Here is a 15,242-nt window from a genome sequence, read left to right on the forward strand (position 1 = left end):
TTAGAACACAAACCAAAAAAGCATGGGGGTGAGCGGAATAAAAACACTCTGTTGTGTAATTAGTTGGATAAACATTTTTTTTTTTTTTCCACTCCTCTCCAACCATAGATTCTTCTCCTCTCCATCTTGACAAGCTGGTTCCTGGGTGGGAATATGCCCAATGAGAAAAGGATAGGGAGCAGGAAAATTCTTAAGTCACACATGAGGCCACGATGGTCTAATCCATGCCTTCTCTGGGCTTGAATATAAAACTCACCCTCACGTGAGTGCTTTCGAAAGTTCCTTGGACATCTCTCACTGCTACTTCTCTGTTATCCTGAGAATTTCAACTCTTTTCTGGACAGCACCTCCTCGACCATCCCTAAGATATCCCCATCCTGTCTGTCTCACGCACACTCATATGTGATGGTTATTCTTTGACTACATGCTTTCACCTCAGACAGACCCTAATGCAAATTTATCCTAGGGTTCCATATTTACTGTTTTGCAGAGATGCGTTTGAACAACAGTGAGACTTTTTTAAAAGGTTATGCTCCAAATTGAACTTCATTCTATGGCATGTAATGGTATATTGAGCTTCTAAACTATTTCAAAATTGTCTGACATTTTGGAAATGACAAAACTTATACTAAATAGGTCAACTGATGATAAAATCTGGAAAAATCTGCGCCTCTCAAATATACAGTAAACTACTCCTTGCTCATGATCCTTTTCAAGGGAGACGTGAATTCCTCACCAAGCATATAGATGGTTTTCTAAGTATAATAATTCTAATTGAGGCCTTCCATACTATGTGAATTGAAAATTCAGGAAATTGGCCATTTTGCTGCCAGTGATGTCCAAATCAACTTGAGCACTGGAATTATATCAGCAAATTTTTAGTCACAAGGTTCTGCAGCTTCACTACAAACCTATTAAATCAGAATCTAGACTGCTGGGTTCCAGGAAATCTAAGGTTTTTAGACTCTTTTCGGTCATTCTGATAAACTGCTTAAACGATTGCCTTCTTGGTAACTGGAACATCTGCAAGTCTATTCACTGAACTCCTATGGTGTTCCACCTTCAAATCTTTTCTCCCATTGTCTACTGAACATTGAAATATAGGTCATTTAGAGAAAGTCAACACCTCAACTAGTCAAGTCATGTCAAAACAGCCAATCATATATTTTAGTCTCTCCGTTCTCTGAAAAATTTACATCACAAAGTACAGAAATTTGAAAGATGGAATGAGAATGAACATGTCATAGACAACTGTGGTCCTCATTAATCTTTCAGATTTCAAAATTTATCTTAGTTACTTTTTATCTTAAACTTTTATAAACTGATGCTGGAGTTTAAGAAAGTCTTCATTATAATCAAGATTTATTGCAACGAAGCAATTTACTTTGGTTGTGGAATTTGTTGGTTTGGGGCCCTGGATGTAACTCACAGAACACTGAAAAATATATCTGGGTTCACATCAGCGCACAAAAGAGAAGAGGCTAATCGTAGAGCTTGCTTCACCACAGAAACTTTAAAAAATTACATAAAATGGTCAAAATCAACACTGACAGAACTCTAGAAAACAAGCCAAGCTTTACATCAACAAAGTGAACACTAAACCTGGGCGGAAAAATAAGCAACTTAAAATGATAGAATGTTTTGTGGCATTTTCATTTGCCTTTGTTTCAACCCTCTGCCTGGTAAGTACAGTGCTGGTCGTGGTCTTCCAGAAGGGGGCCTGTATTCCTGATGTGGGACGCGGGGCTGTGTTTCAGAGGGCACAGAACAGACCTTGTTCACAAAGAGTTATTTGTATGTTCTAACCTGTCTGAAAGGTAGAAGACTGACACAAAGCACTGCCCCCTTTTGAATACTTCAGAACTCACTCATGGTGAAAAAAGGCAGGAAGTCAACAAAAGCAATGGAAGGCAAACTGACAACCCACAGCCAGTAAGGACAAAACATTATAGATTGAGGCACACAATAGACCAGTGAAAGCCATGGGTGAAGAGCTAGAGAGGGAGTGTCTTTGTAAAATTGAGGTATTCAAAGGCACTCATGTGTGCTGGAAACTTAGACACACACATCCTCAAGGCAGAATGCCTGCTCAGGAAAGACACAAGAAAACTCTAAGCTTTCACCATTGGCTGATCTCAGGGCTCAGTGTAGCAGGAATTAAAGGCTAAGGAGGACGTATAAATGGCCTGGCTACACACTGAAGGAGTGCCCCAGATTTGCAAAGCCAGAAAAATTTAGGATTTTAAAAATATAATTAAATCTCTCTCTCTCTCTCTCTCTCTCTCTCTCTCTCTCTCTCTCTCTCTCTCTTTTTCTTTTTATTTTTTGTTTCTAATGTTCAAGAAAATTTAGGTCAAACACTAGCTGAACAGGAGCTACAGGTACAGAGACTTAAGAGATCACAAATGATAAAGAATACAGACCTGTAAAATTGTTGCTAAAGTTCATTAAACAAGCAGCTACAACCTACAAGCAACAGAAACCCTAAGGAGGGAGAAAACCTTGATTGAAAAGACTACATGATAATATTCAGGATGTCTAGTTTTCAATGAAAAATTACAAAGCATGGAAAAGAAATTTGGCCCATTCACACAAAAATTAAAGTTAACTGTCATTGTCTCTGAGGAAGCACACTGATTGGAATTACTAGAGAAAGATTTTTAATCATGTATCTCAAATATGTTGAAATAGTTAAAGGAAGTCATAAGAATAATGTGTGAACAAACAGAAAATATCAATCAAGAGACAGAAATTATTAAAAAGAGCCAAATACGAATCCTAGTGATGAGAAGTATAATAATTAAAATGCTCCCTACAGGATTTCAATAGCAGAATTGTATAAACAGAATAAAGAATCTGTAACCTGGAAAATAGACCTAAAGAAATTATTCAGTTGGAAGAGCTAAAACGCAAAAGGATGAAGAAAATACACAGAGCCCGAGAGTTCAACCAAACCAACATACAGTGGGAATCCCAGAAGAAGAGAAGGCAGAAAAAAACAAACAAACAAACAAACAAAAAAACCCATAAAGAGTTCTTCCCGTAAGCAGCCTGAGGTCACCTCTGAAAATGGTTCACTACTCGCTTGACTCAGAGAACCCCACAAAATCATGTAAATCAAGAGGTTCGCATCTACCTGTTCATTTTAAGAACACTCGTGAAACTGCCCAGGCCAACAAGGGTGTGCATATCTGAAAAGTCACCAAGTATCTAAAGGATGTCACATTACAAAAGCAATGTGTGCTGTCCCGTCGTTATAACGGTGGAGTTAGGAGGTGTGCCCAGGCCAAACAATAGGGTTGGACACACAGTCCAACCCAAAAAGAGAGCAGAATTTTCACTGCACATGCTTAAAAATGCAGAGAGCAATGCTGAACTTAAGGGTTCAGATGTAGACTCTCTGGTCATTGAACACATCCGGGTGAACAAAGCTCTCAAGATGCAGCCCAGAACTTACAGAGCTCAGGGGGGTATTAACCCATACAGGAGCTCTCCCTGCAACACACAGATGATCCTAACTGAGAAAGAGCAGATTGTTATTGTTCCTAAACCAGAAGAGGAGGTTGCACAGAAGGAAAAGATCTCTGAGAAGAAAGTGAAGAAACTAAAACTTATGGCCCGGGAATGAGTTCAGCATCAAATAAATGCTAATAAAAGTAAAAGCAGAAAAGAAAGCATAAAGAATATTTAAAGAAACCATAGCTGAAAACTTTCTAAATTTGAGAAAAGATGCAGATCTACATATTCTAGAAGCTTAATGAACTCCAAAAATTATAAATCAAAGAGGTTCATACACACATCACCAAACTCTTGAAAGCCACGGACAAACAATCTGGAAAGCAGCAAACAAAGAAACAAAAAACCAGTCAGTACAAAGGATCTGCAATGAGATGCACAGCATGTTGCTCGTCAGACACTATGGAGGCCAGAAAGCAGGGCAATGACATTTCGAAATTGCTGGACTGGGTTCTGGTTTAAGACGGCCACGTAGGAATATCCTGAACTCATCTCCCCCCACATACACACCACATTTACAGCTGTATAAGGAACAATTTACTCTGAGAAAGAAAACTAACAACTGGTAGAGCGACCCCTGCTCATCGGGTAAACAAGAGGGAAAAGGAATCCACGCGGTTAGGAAGGGCTGACAAAGTCTCGCCATAAACCCCACCCCCCGCACACTGTACTTGCTGCATAGCTAATGTGGTGAGAGGCTGCCAGGTGGGACAGGGCTGACATAGGACGTTTCCATCACCACAAACAGTTCTATCAGACATCACTGCTGTGGAAGTTTGGAGTCCTACCTTTCCCGTATTGTCTCTTGTTTCTGAAAGGACTGTTTTGCTCATCCCCGCGGTGTTCCTTTCACACCTGCACTGATATCACTGAAGTCACCCTTGCCTCATCAGCATGGCTGATATATACCAGTCCTCATTCAGAGGAATTAATTTCTTGCCCTGCTCTAGGTAAAAGTGTATGGACTTTGTTGTTATAGAGGTTTGTACTCATAGTCTGCGTCCACCATTTTCTAACTGTGTGGCCTTGGGCAAATCATTCAATCGTATTCTGTTTCCCCTTCTGTAAACTGTGGAAAATTCATACTTCACAGAGTTATGAGAATTAAATGAAATAACAGAAATTTAGGGCCTAATTCAGTACCTACTACATGTATGTGCTCAATAAATGTGATTTCCTTCCATCATATAACTTGTCTCCAGGTGTGACCAACTTACATAGAACCTGCCCTTCCAGGGGGAGGATTTACTGGTATCTCTAGGAACTCTGAACTTCAGAGGCAGAGGAGGACAGCTAATCACGCGGGGAAATCTAACATATGATTAAGAGATGGGTTTCCTTGCTTGGACATCATAGGCCAAGATTCAAGATTGCCAAACAAATTATACAGGTGCTTTGGTGGTAAAATTGTTTACGAAAACAGGTAAAGCCTCATTTGAGCGTAGCAGACAAGAAAATGTCCGAGGAAAATATGGTAAATGACTCCTGAACGAGAATATTGGAAAAGCAAAATGAGCCAGGTGAGACAGGTGTAGTCATCCTGAAATGACTCTCATGGGATAAACAGTAATTCTCTTTTTACAGACCCAGAAGACCATGAGACAGGCTGAGGGAATTTTCAGTGATTTCTACGCCACAATCTTTCTTTCACCTGTAAATGAAATTGATGAAAGTGATTGACCGCCACTCTTATTCCTGAAATACAGTGCTACAAGACTGTTCCATGATGGAGATTATTCATTTATACATAAATAAAAAGTAGAAGGAAACTGAAGCACAGAACAAAGTTCTCTTGTGCACACCCACACACATGAACTTGTATCTGTGTGTCCAGCAGATTGTGCGTGCCCACCCACCCCGCAATGGGGACGGTTAGCCTGCCACCCCTGTGCTCTGTCTTCCCTCTCAGCCATCCTCAGCATGTCACTCTTTTGCAGGCCAGTTCTCCTCATTGTCACAAGCGGGTGTAACACTTGCCAGAGCAGTCAGATACAACAGCATGGAGGGGAGGAGAAGGACTATTATCCCATGTGCCTCTACAAAGAGTGAAATACGTGCTCTGGTGTTCATTGCTGCTTTATTTATGGTGGCCAAGACATGGAAACACCCAAAGTGTCCTTCGATAGATGATTGGATAAAGAAGTTGTGATATATATACACAATGGAATACTATTGGGCCGTAAGAAACGAGGAAATAGTGCCATTTGTGACAACATGGAGGGATCTTGAGATTCTTATGCTAAGCGAAATAAATTACAGAGAAAAAGTCGAGAACTATTTCATTTCACTGATATGTGGGATATAAAACTAAAGAAACAAAGAAACAAGACAAAGAAACAAAAACTCATAGACACAGACAATAGTTTAGTGGTTACAAGAGGGTAAGGAGGGAGAGAGGTGGTAGATGAGTGTAAGCAGGGTCAAATATATGGTAATGGAAGGACAACCGACTCTGGGTGGTGGACACACAATGTGACACGAGTATATTGTAGGACAGAATTGTACTTGAAACCTATGTACTTTTACTAACCATTGGCATCCCAATACATTTTAATTAAAAAATCAAAAAAGGGACTCAGAAGACTTCTGACATTTCTCTGGGTGAAAATGCCCACATCTGATTCAGTAACTGACACGATAAACTGGATCACAATGACTGGCATGGATCACATGGAATTTCTTCCTGGGACATGGATAGTGTGACCTCTCTCAAGTCCCATGGGTTAGGGCTGGACAGTAGGACACAATAAATGCTCCGCCTCAGGAGAAAAGGTGGGACCAACTCTTAGGAACACAAGGATTTTCCTTCTGGTAATATTTCTTGAAACTTCGTTCTCTATGCTTCCCGTTGTGTAGGGAACAACACCCACTGCATTTCTCCAAAGCCAACCTTGGATAATATTGACTGTCCTGTAATATACTCTCTCTGTTCTTGGCATAGTATGGACCTTACCTGAAGTTGTCCTGAATTAACTTTTTCCATTCATTGTTATTCTTCATCTATAGAGGAAATAAAGTGAAGGCGACAATCTATTTCTTCTGGGAAATTAGTTTTTTGTACGCACAGCCTCCCCTGAAAGAACACACACAATAGCCTGTTACATGCCCTCTCACGTGTACCATGAAGCTTTCTGCTGGCCACTTCACCGGACTCTCAAGACATCCCAAATCTAACAGTAATTACACACAGTTTCCTTGTAGATAGAAAAATGTTATAGGGCCATGTAAGGAATCTCTCCTCTTACACATATCTCTTCAGTTACTATTGTGTTTTTCTGCTTGGGACTAGAGGCGTAAAAATTAATAAAAACAGACGTAATTCATGACCTTGTGGAATTGAGTCTAGCAGGAAAGACAGACATTCACCAATCATAACAAGCAAATGAAAAATTATAACCATGATCAGTGCCAAGAAGGAGAGAAGCAAGAGAAGTCAGAACGGGTGCCATGAGGACGTGAAGCTTAAGCTTTTATTGTAGGAAGACAGCAGCCAACTGTGTAAGTAGTAGAGGGGTAGGAGCATGATCCAGACAGAAGGAATAGCATGGGAGAAGGTTCTGTGACAAGAGAGAATGGCACAGCCTGAAAAAGGCCAAAGAGGTGGGAGCATAGAAAGAAAGGTGCGGGAGGTGGTGCTGGGAAAGCCAGCATCTGAGATGGAAGCCAGATCACGCAGGCCCGGGTCACTCACAGTTCGAATTTTAGTCTTTCTCCTATGTGTAGAGGGCAATTTCTGAAATGTCTTATCTAGGGGATGGCACGATCAGATTAGCATTTGAAAGGGTTATTCTGCCCAGTAGAGATCATCCTGGAGGCAGCAAAGCCAGTTTTCAGGCTAATGCAATATACCACATGAGAGACGTTGCTATCTTAGACTAGGGTGGAAACCGAGGGAAGCGAAGAATTCAGAAGAGAGTCCGGACGTAAGACATAGCCAGAATTCCGTGATGGATTGGGTGAGAGGTAAGGTAGCAGGGCCTGGTGAATGGTGGTGCCCATTAACGAAAATGGAACATAGAAATAGGACTGGGTTTGGAGGTAGATGAACAAGTTTGAGAACTGCTGAGCTGAAGGAATCTCTGAGACAGCCAAGTGCACATGTCAAGAAACTAACTGGATCTATAGATCAGGAAGGACTCAGAGGATTAAAACGGAGACATCTATTTATGACTCAACTTCACATAGGTGATAATTTAAACTTTGGGCATAGGTGAGATAAACCAGAGCAAAGAGTAAATTCAGTGGCTGGGAAGCGGGATACACGTCTGCAGATGGGACCGAGAGGTAGCCAGAGAGGAAGTGAGGAAACAAGGTGAGGGCTGGGTCATAGAAGGCAAGGAAAGAGAGAATGGTTCGAAAGGAAGCCAGTGACCCGCTGCCCTGAATGATGCTAAGACCTCAAGGAGAATGAGGCCTGGACAGTGTGCACTGGATTTTACTGCAGGGACGTAACTGGTGACTTCACTGAAAGGTGTTGACAATAGGCGGAGGCGAGATGGAAACGGGTTAGGCAGTAAGTGGGTGGTGAGGCAGTGGATGCTGTGAGTCCTAATAAGTTTTGAAGGAGTTTGGAGGTGGAGGGGAGGGATATAGTAGGGTAGCGGGGGCAGTGTGAGAGCGCCAAGAATACTCACTTTTAATGGGAGACTCTTGAACATATTTAAAAGCTAAAGCGAGGATTCAGTTGGAAGTACAGACTAAAGTTACGAAATAGAGAACAGGCTGTTGCTACTGTAAAGACCTAGAGAAAGAACAGGAAGATGGGATCCAAAACACAAGTGGAGGGATTGGCCGTTGAGGAAAAGACCTGTCTAAGCTGGGAAGGACGGAAGGAGAGACTTGATATAGTGGGAGGAGTCCAGCAGGTGGGGGCCAGAATCCAGCAGCCCTGGAAGCCAGGCCACCTGTGGATTATTCAGCTGAATGAGAAATGCATTTCTAAGTCCTTTGGACCACATATTCTAACACCTGTAAATTAAGCAGAAAAATAACATTATAACAAACATGCTTAATCTGATGTCATCTCATCATTTTCAGGCATTGTCCCAAACTCACTATCAGGGGTCAGTTTCAGAATGACAAAACTGACACAAAAGGATTTCACAATTTTGATTTGTTTTAAAACCAGACCACAGAAAATGTGATCATAAATATTTGGCCAAATGCTATTTTGTAGTCAATTGGAGAAATCTAAATTCCATTTGTAGGATAACTAGAAAAGCCAGCAGGAGGGCAGTGAGATGCAATCTGTTTTGATAATTGGCCTTGGCCATCCAATTTCAGAAATGCATTCGAAATCTGCTAACAAACACATAAAGCCTGATCCAAAGCTTGCCAATAAATTCCTAGTATTTATTGTTTCTTACTGCGTGGCCTGTGAATAACTGGAGTCGTGTTGCTCTTTCCTTTTCACAAAAAAAGAAATCTGAGGAGTCTTTGTGAGAAAAGGTTAATCAAAGGGCCACTATATGTGGTTCTGAATTTGAAACTTACCCTGTAATCGAACATTCGTGAGTAAAATTACTGCAGCATCCACTTTATTCGTTAGCGTCATGCCTCCCAAATTGAAGCCTTTGTACAAGTAATGCAAATCAGAAAACTTATTCCACTTGTGGGTTATTATTTAATGCAGTGACCCTAGTTTTATAGAGTGTGACTCCATATTTGAGGGAAGGTTATAACCAACTCTCACCCTACAGCTTGTAATCTTAAAAAGAGAAAATGTCAAAGTTGAAAAAGCAATGTGACAAATTTTTAAAAATGGGAAACTGAGGCCATCTTGTAGTTATGGAGAATTAAAAATAAAAACTTTATCTCACATTTTTTTAACACACATTAAAGACTCATGGCCGAACCAGGCCCAGTTGGAATAACTGTTACCCTATGTTCTGCAACAACCATGTGGAGCCTCCTTGTTCCTCCCTTAAAATACTGTTAATGTGCAGATAATTCCTTGACATCAGACTCCTTTCAACCAGGAAATTCCAATTTCCTGAAAAAAATGTTTCTGTGGTTATAATTTGATTTTCGAATCGGAGGCAGACCTTAATTTCCGGTGCTAAGGAATACTTTCATGGAAAATGAGCTCTAAATCATCTTTTGAGGCATTAACAGCAAATGTCTTTGAGAGATGCTCCAGAGCCCCAGAAACAGGATGTCACTTGAGTTTTGAGACCGTGTAAGTGCAGGTTCACTTCCAGAAAACAGTGCTGTAGGAGGAGGTGTCAAACGCCTTCTTACCAGAAATTTCTGGATTGATCAAAGAAATGAGATCAACAGGAGCCAAGATGCCACCCAAATGGCCCACATTTTGTAGAGGAGACTGAAGGAAAATGCCAAGAGCTGAGTCATATGCATCCTTGCTGTGATTACAAAATGCTGCCATGGAAGCAGAAGCAGTCCTTTCTCTACGTTCTAGACTCAGTCGGCTACACCACAGGCAGATCAGTTCTTGAAGATTAGAGGAATCTCCCCATAAGCGATGATATTTGGGTGATATGCATTCATACTGTCAGACCAGACCTCTTAGTCTAAATTGATATAGTGATTTAATGATTTATATTTAAACTTGATAATGTACATCTACATTTAATAGGAAACACTTCCTTACTCTACAGGAATTAAAAATAAACATACCCGTTGGCACTAATTGCCTGAGGAAATTATTGATTGAAAGGATGGCAATAAAAGTAGGAGAGGACTTGGAGGATGGTTGTGGAGTTGGCCACAACAAGGACAGAGAGAAAAAGATGAAGAAGGAGAGAGTCAGGGAAGGAAGAGAAAATGAGAGAGTGAGAACGTATTACAGTAGATAAGGGTAAAATACTGTGCAATGATTGTATGTGGCTGAGCAAAATAAAAGAGTAATAACCATAGAAGCCACCATTTGTTGTCCACTCACCATATGCCAGGCAGAATGTCGCGCCCTGATTGTGCATCATTTTATGTGATCGTTTTTGAAAAAAGAAAAAGAAAATTATGTGGTGGAGGCAGATGGCTCAGCTGGTTAGAGCACAAGCTCTGAACAACACGGTTGCCGGTTCGATTCCCACACGCGCCAGTGAGTTGTGCCCTCCACAACTAGATTGAAGACAATGAGCTGCACTGAGCTTCCTCCAGAGGGGCGGCTGGATGGCTCAGTTGGTTAGAGAGTGAGCTCTCAACAACAAGATTGCTGGTTCCATTCCCGCATGGGATGGTGGCTGCACCCCCTGCAATGAAACAGCCACTGGACTTGGAGCTGAACTGCACCCTCCACAACTAGATTGAAGGACAATCACTTGGAACTGATGGGCCCTGGAGAAACACACTGTTCCCCAATATTACCCAATAAAACAAAAAATTTTTTAAAAATTATTTTTAAAAAAAGAAAAAGAAAATTAGGTGAGCTTCCCCAAACTGCCAGAATTGGATGGCTTAGATAGGATTTTATCATAGAATTTTTCTCTTTCTTCAAAAATCTAGATCTCACATTTAATATGTGTGCCATTCTTCTTCCTCAGTACCTGGCATGGTGCCATTCATTGACTGAATATGTCAGGCACATTTTTAAAGAAGAGGCTGAAATATTTATAAAACTAGATACTACATGGCCATGTTAGTAGAGATTCTTGAAATCACAAGTGAGTTAAGTGAATTGAAAAAGGAGACACAGGTGAGTGGGGGGGCTTTGCCCGGGGTTGGGAAGGTAGAAACAAGTGTTCTCTAGAGTTCTCTGGGGGAAGGTAGGGACTCACCTCTCCAGCTCGTCTAGGAACCTGGCTAGAAAGGTGGCACAAAACTTCAGCTGGCACTGTTTCCAGCCTATGCTGCTGGGTCCTGCCCTTCCAGTTTACTGGAAGGTTTGTGTGTGTTCTGGATCAAAATCTGCTATTCCATTTCTGCCTTATTCTCTGTATCTCAAATGTCATTTATAGTTTTAGGACTTTCTGGGTTGGTTTGGTTTAATTCTTAACCACATAATTTTTGAATGCTGACCTGCTTAAGACCCTATTTTGTGTGAATATAAATAAAAGGAGTCAGACCACTCTAGAAAGAAAGAGAGAGAGAGAGAGTGAGAGAGAGAGAGAGAGAGAGAGAGAGAGGAGTGAGGAGCAGGTCTTCCATGCTGAAGCTAGAAACAGGTCCAATCTCCTATCACAAACCTTGCATCAAATTAAGTTACTACACCAGGAATGAAAAACTAACTCACTTTGCAGAACATATGCACAGCAGCAGCAAATGGGGGGAATTCTGGAAATCCCCACTTAGTGTGGGCAGCTCAGGGAACAGAAAGGGCATACTAGGTTGCCAGCCTGTTTCCCAGCTTCTTGGAGGTACAGAGTGCAAAACCTACCCTGGAAGAGCTGCCAAGTTTATCCTCCACCTTGGCCCAAGGAGAAAACACTGAAGGGCCACATTCTAAGCACCATCGGCACACACTGGCAATAGCAGCAGCAAAGATTCAGCTAAGGGAGAAAAAACAGGGATTTTTTATTTGACATTTTAATGTTTCTGTAATCTAGCTGCTTAATAAATCCAACAGCAAACAAAACTTTCTGTCTTGGAAGATAAGTGATAATATAACGACCATTTCCTGTATGTCTGCCCTTCCTTCTGAATAGACGAGTTATCTTGTGCTACTTTTAAAAAATGTATTCCCAATGAGGGTCTCTGTTTCTCTAACATCCTCAAAAGATTACTCAATGAGGTGTCACCAGCATACAACTGTGGTATATACATTTACCATAGTGAAGAAATATTTGTTATAAGAACTGTCCTTCCGTACTAATTAGTGCATTATCAATCCAAAGAAATTAAAGTCCCAAATGCTAACTTAAGAGTCTAAAACCATTCTCCTGGACTTCTCATCGTGCCAGTTTCAATCAGATGAACTGTCCATGTCTGCATCCCTATGGCAGCTGCAGCCAGGAGTGGGTGCAGTTCAGGGCCTTGCAACTGTGTGTGTTCACTGCTAAGCAGCTCAGGAGCTTTATGATTCAAACAAGTTTTGATTCAAAACAACTGCATGACAATTGTTTTCCACACTTACACATTTTTAGAAAAACAAACAATCCCCAACTCCTAGTATGGTTATCCCAATCATAATTATGTTCCAAAACCCAGTATTTAGTGTAATCAAAGGACATAATAGAGACTCAGAAGTATTATTTATATATATATATGTATATATACACACACACACACACATACACACACACACACACACACACACACAAACACACACACACTTTACTAGTGTGCTGGTCAACCAAGACGCTTGTTTGGGGTCTATGATCACGACCCTGAACATCAATTAGCATCTCACGCCCATGTTCATACCATCATTATGTGTCATAGTGCCCAAATGGAAAAACAATCCATGCCCATCAACTGACAAATGGATAGACAAATGCAGTATATGCACACAGTGGAATATTATTCAGCTGTTCTAAGGAATCTGTAATGCTACACATTACAATAAGGATACAAATTGAAAACACGATGCTAAGGGAAATCATCTAGTCATAAAAAGCCACACCCTGTATGGTTCCATATACGTGAAATGTCCAGAAGAGACAAATCTTCTGCAGAAAAAAAGAGTATTAAAGGTTGTCAGGGAGTTGGGGAGAGGAGAATTGGAACTCCACTCAGCAGGCATCCTGCCTCTCCTCCCCTCTAACTTGCTGGGGCCCAGTCACCTTTCTGATCTAGTAACAATGAAAGCACCACCCCTTTCCTGAAACCCTCTGTGACAGCAGGTAGACCACCCACATCTCACTCCCCTGACCTATGGAGCTCAATTCCCTCTCACATCTATTGAGTCTGACCCTCCAAATTTCAACCATTATCATGAGGAAACCTTTCACTTCCTCCAGCGAAATCAACCTGAATTTCTTTACTCTGTTATTATTCTATTGCACCTATTCTTATAACAAGGCTGAAGCACACTTTTAGTGTGTCCTCCTAAGAACAGCTGATTCCTTGAGGATGAACCCTCCAGGCATGGGCTTTCTGAATTGCTTTTGGGGGCATCGGGCTATGGAAGCTTCATTGAGGTGATTTTCTATTATCCTTCAAACCAAGAAAATGTGTGCTTTTTGTTTTCATAATAAGGCTCAGATCTTTTTCTTTGTTGTTAATAAAATTCTACTACCTTTCTATGGTCAAAGCCATACTTTCAGTCTCAGATGTCACATCAATGATCAGTGTGTATCTAAATAAACAAATCTAGAGCCAACTTGAAACTACAAAGTGGGGAGTGACTCTTAAAAGCCTGTTGATATACCCATGGGTCGGCCCCTCCAGACATTGCCCCCTTGCGTGTTCTTTCAGTTCAAAACACCACCAAAAGGGAACAACCTGTATTCACAGTTTAAAGCTAACTTATACACTAGTTGTTTGCCTCACTCACGGAATTTATTGCACTAAATGTCTGGCCTGCACACGTGGTTGAAAATTCAGATTGTAAAAGCAGCAATAATTATCCTCCTGTCCTTATAAGTGAATCCATGCTCCGGCTGCACTTGTTACCTAGGCCCCGATGGCACACCGTCTGCAGAGACCCAGTGAAGCTTGTTAAACAGGAGTGCAGTTCAAGATAAAACTGCAGTCATCCAAATTCTAAAGCCAGCCCTCTGGGCACCGTGAACGAACACCAGCAGGAAAGACCAGCACGTGTCACAGCATCTGGCTGCATAATGACCACCACTTCCCCGGGCTCAGTGTGGCCAGGAATTACAGTGGTCACCAAGGTCAAAATACACAGCCTAAGACGGAAAGCGTTTGCAGGGGTCATGGGAGGTCAGAAAGAAAACAAAAGTCTCCACGATCACGGGGCACAAATAGGCCATTGCAAACTTGTCAGGGCATGAATCCCAATGGCCTGGCACTACAATAGCTCCAATCTCTGAATATTACTTTGTTCCTGATTCATGAACCAAAGCAAAGAATAAAACCTTAAAAGCAACCAAAGATTGTGGGGACAGGGGCAGGGTGTGGAATAGATTATGTTCAAAAAACGAACAGTTGGAGAACCAATTACTCAACAGCAATTATGGAAGCCAAAGTGCAACAGAATGTCATCTTCCATATCATCAAAGACACTAAGTACCAACGTGGAATTCTCTACGAAGTGAAAATATGTGCCAACACTCAGACAAAATAAAAACAGAGATTCACCACCAGGCATTTCTCACTGATGAAAATTCTAAGGGATGTTGTCGTGCGGGGCAGCCTGCAGGGTCTCTGCTCCCGCTCCCCACATAAGAACGCAGGAAGTGGCTATGCCAAAAAAGAACACCCACGGAGCCACAGGTAGGGGAGTCATACCACTATAGTCTCTGGTGGCTTGATTCACACGACGTGCAACCTGCTGTCCGCTTTTCTGCCTACTGACCGACTTCCTCTTGCTAGCTGCAATCTGCCGTGCTAACTGCAATCCGCTCTTGCTCCTTCAGCCACCATCTTCTTGCTAGCCCCCATTTGCTGCTAGCGTAGCCACAGCAGTTATATTAGTGGCCAATGGCTCACTGGGTACAGCTGATGGCCAACTAGCCACAGCTGATGGCCATGCAATCACAGTTGATGGCCATTTACTACCTGAGCCAGCACCTTTCCATGTGAGGCCGAGAGCCTGGAAACTGCACTCCTGGCTCTGTCCCCACAGATGTAGTGTGGATTGCAGATTGCAGAGAAGAGGATTGCTAGCAAGTGAGATTGTTTGGCAGAGATATGTGGATGGCAGG

At 41.7% G+C, this 15,242-nt stretch overlaps 1 protein-coding gene across 1 annotated transcript in view; it reads right to left on the bottom strand.

The window, feature by feature from the left end:
- The window catches only part of LOC148759207 (uncharacterized), a 33,461-nt gene extending 20,836 nt beyond the window's left edge, over positions 1–12,625 (bottom strand). The window contains exons 1-2 of the mRNA XM_088793433.1: positions 11,852–12,625; positions 6,470–6,589 (exon numbers count right to left, since the gene is read on the bottom strand). Of these exons, the coding sequence (XP_088649559.1) occupies positions 6,470–6,499 (30 nt within the window). The 5' untranslated portion in view covers positions 6,500–6,589; positions 11,852–12,625. The remainder of the gene's footprint in view (positions 1–6,469; positions 6,590–11,851) is intronic.
- Positions 12,626–15,242: the final 2,617 nt, after the last annotated feature.

Source organism: Rhinolophus sinicus, chromosome 1 (genome assembly GCF_057876585.1).
Source record: "Rhinolophus sinicus isolate RSI-liver-muscle chromosome 1, RSI-T2T, whole genome shotgun sequence".
Classification (NCBI taxonomy): Eukaryota; Metazoa; Chordata; class Mammalia; order Chiroptera; family Rhinolophidae; genus Rhinolophus; species Rhinolophus sinicus.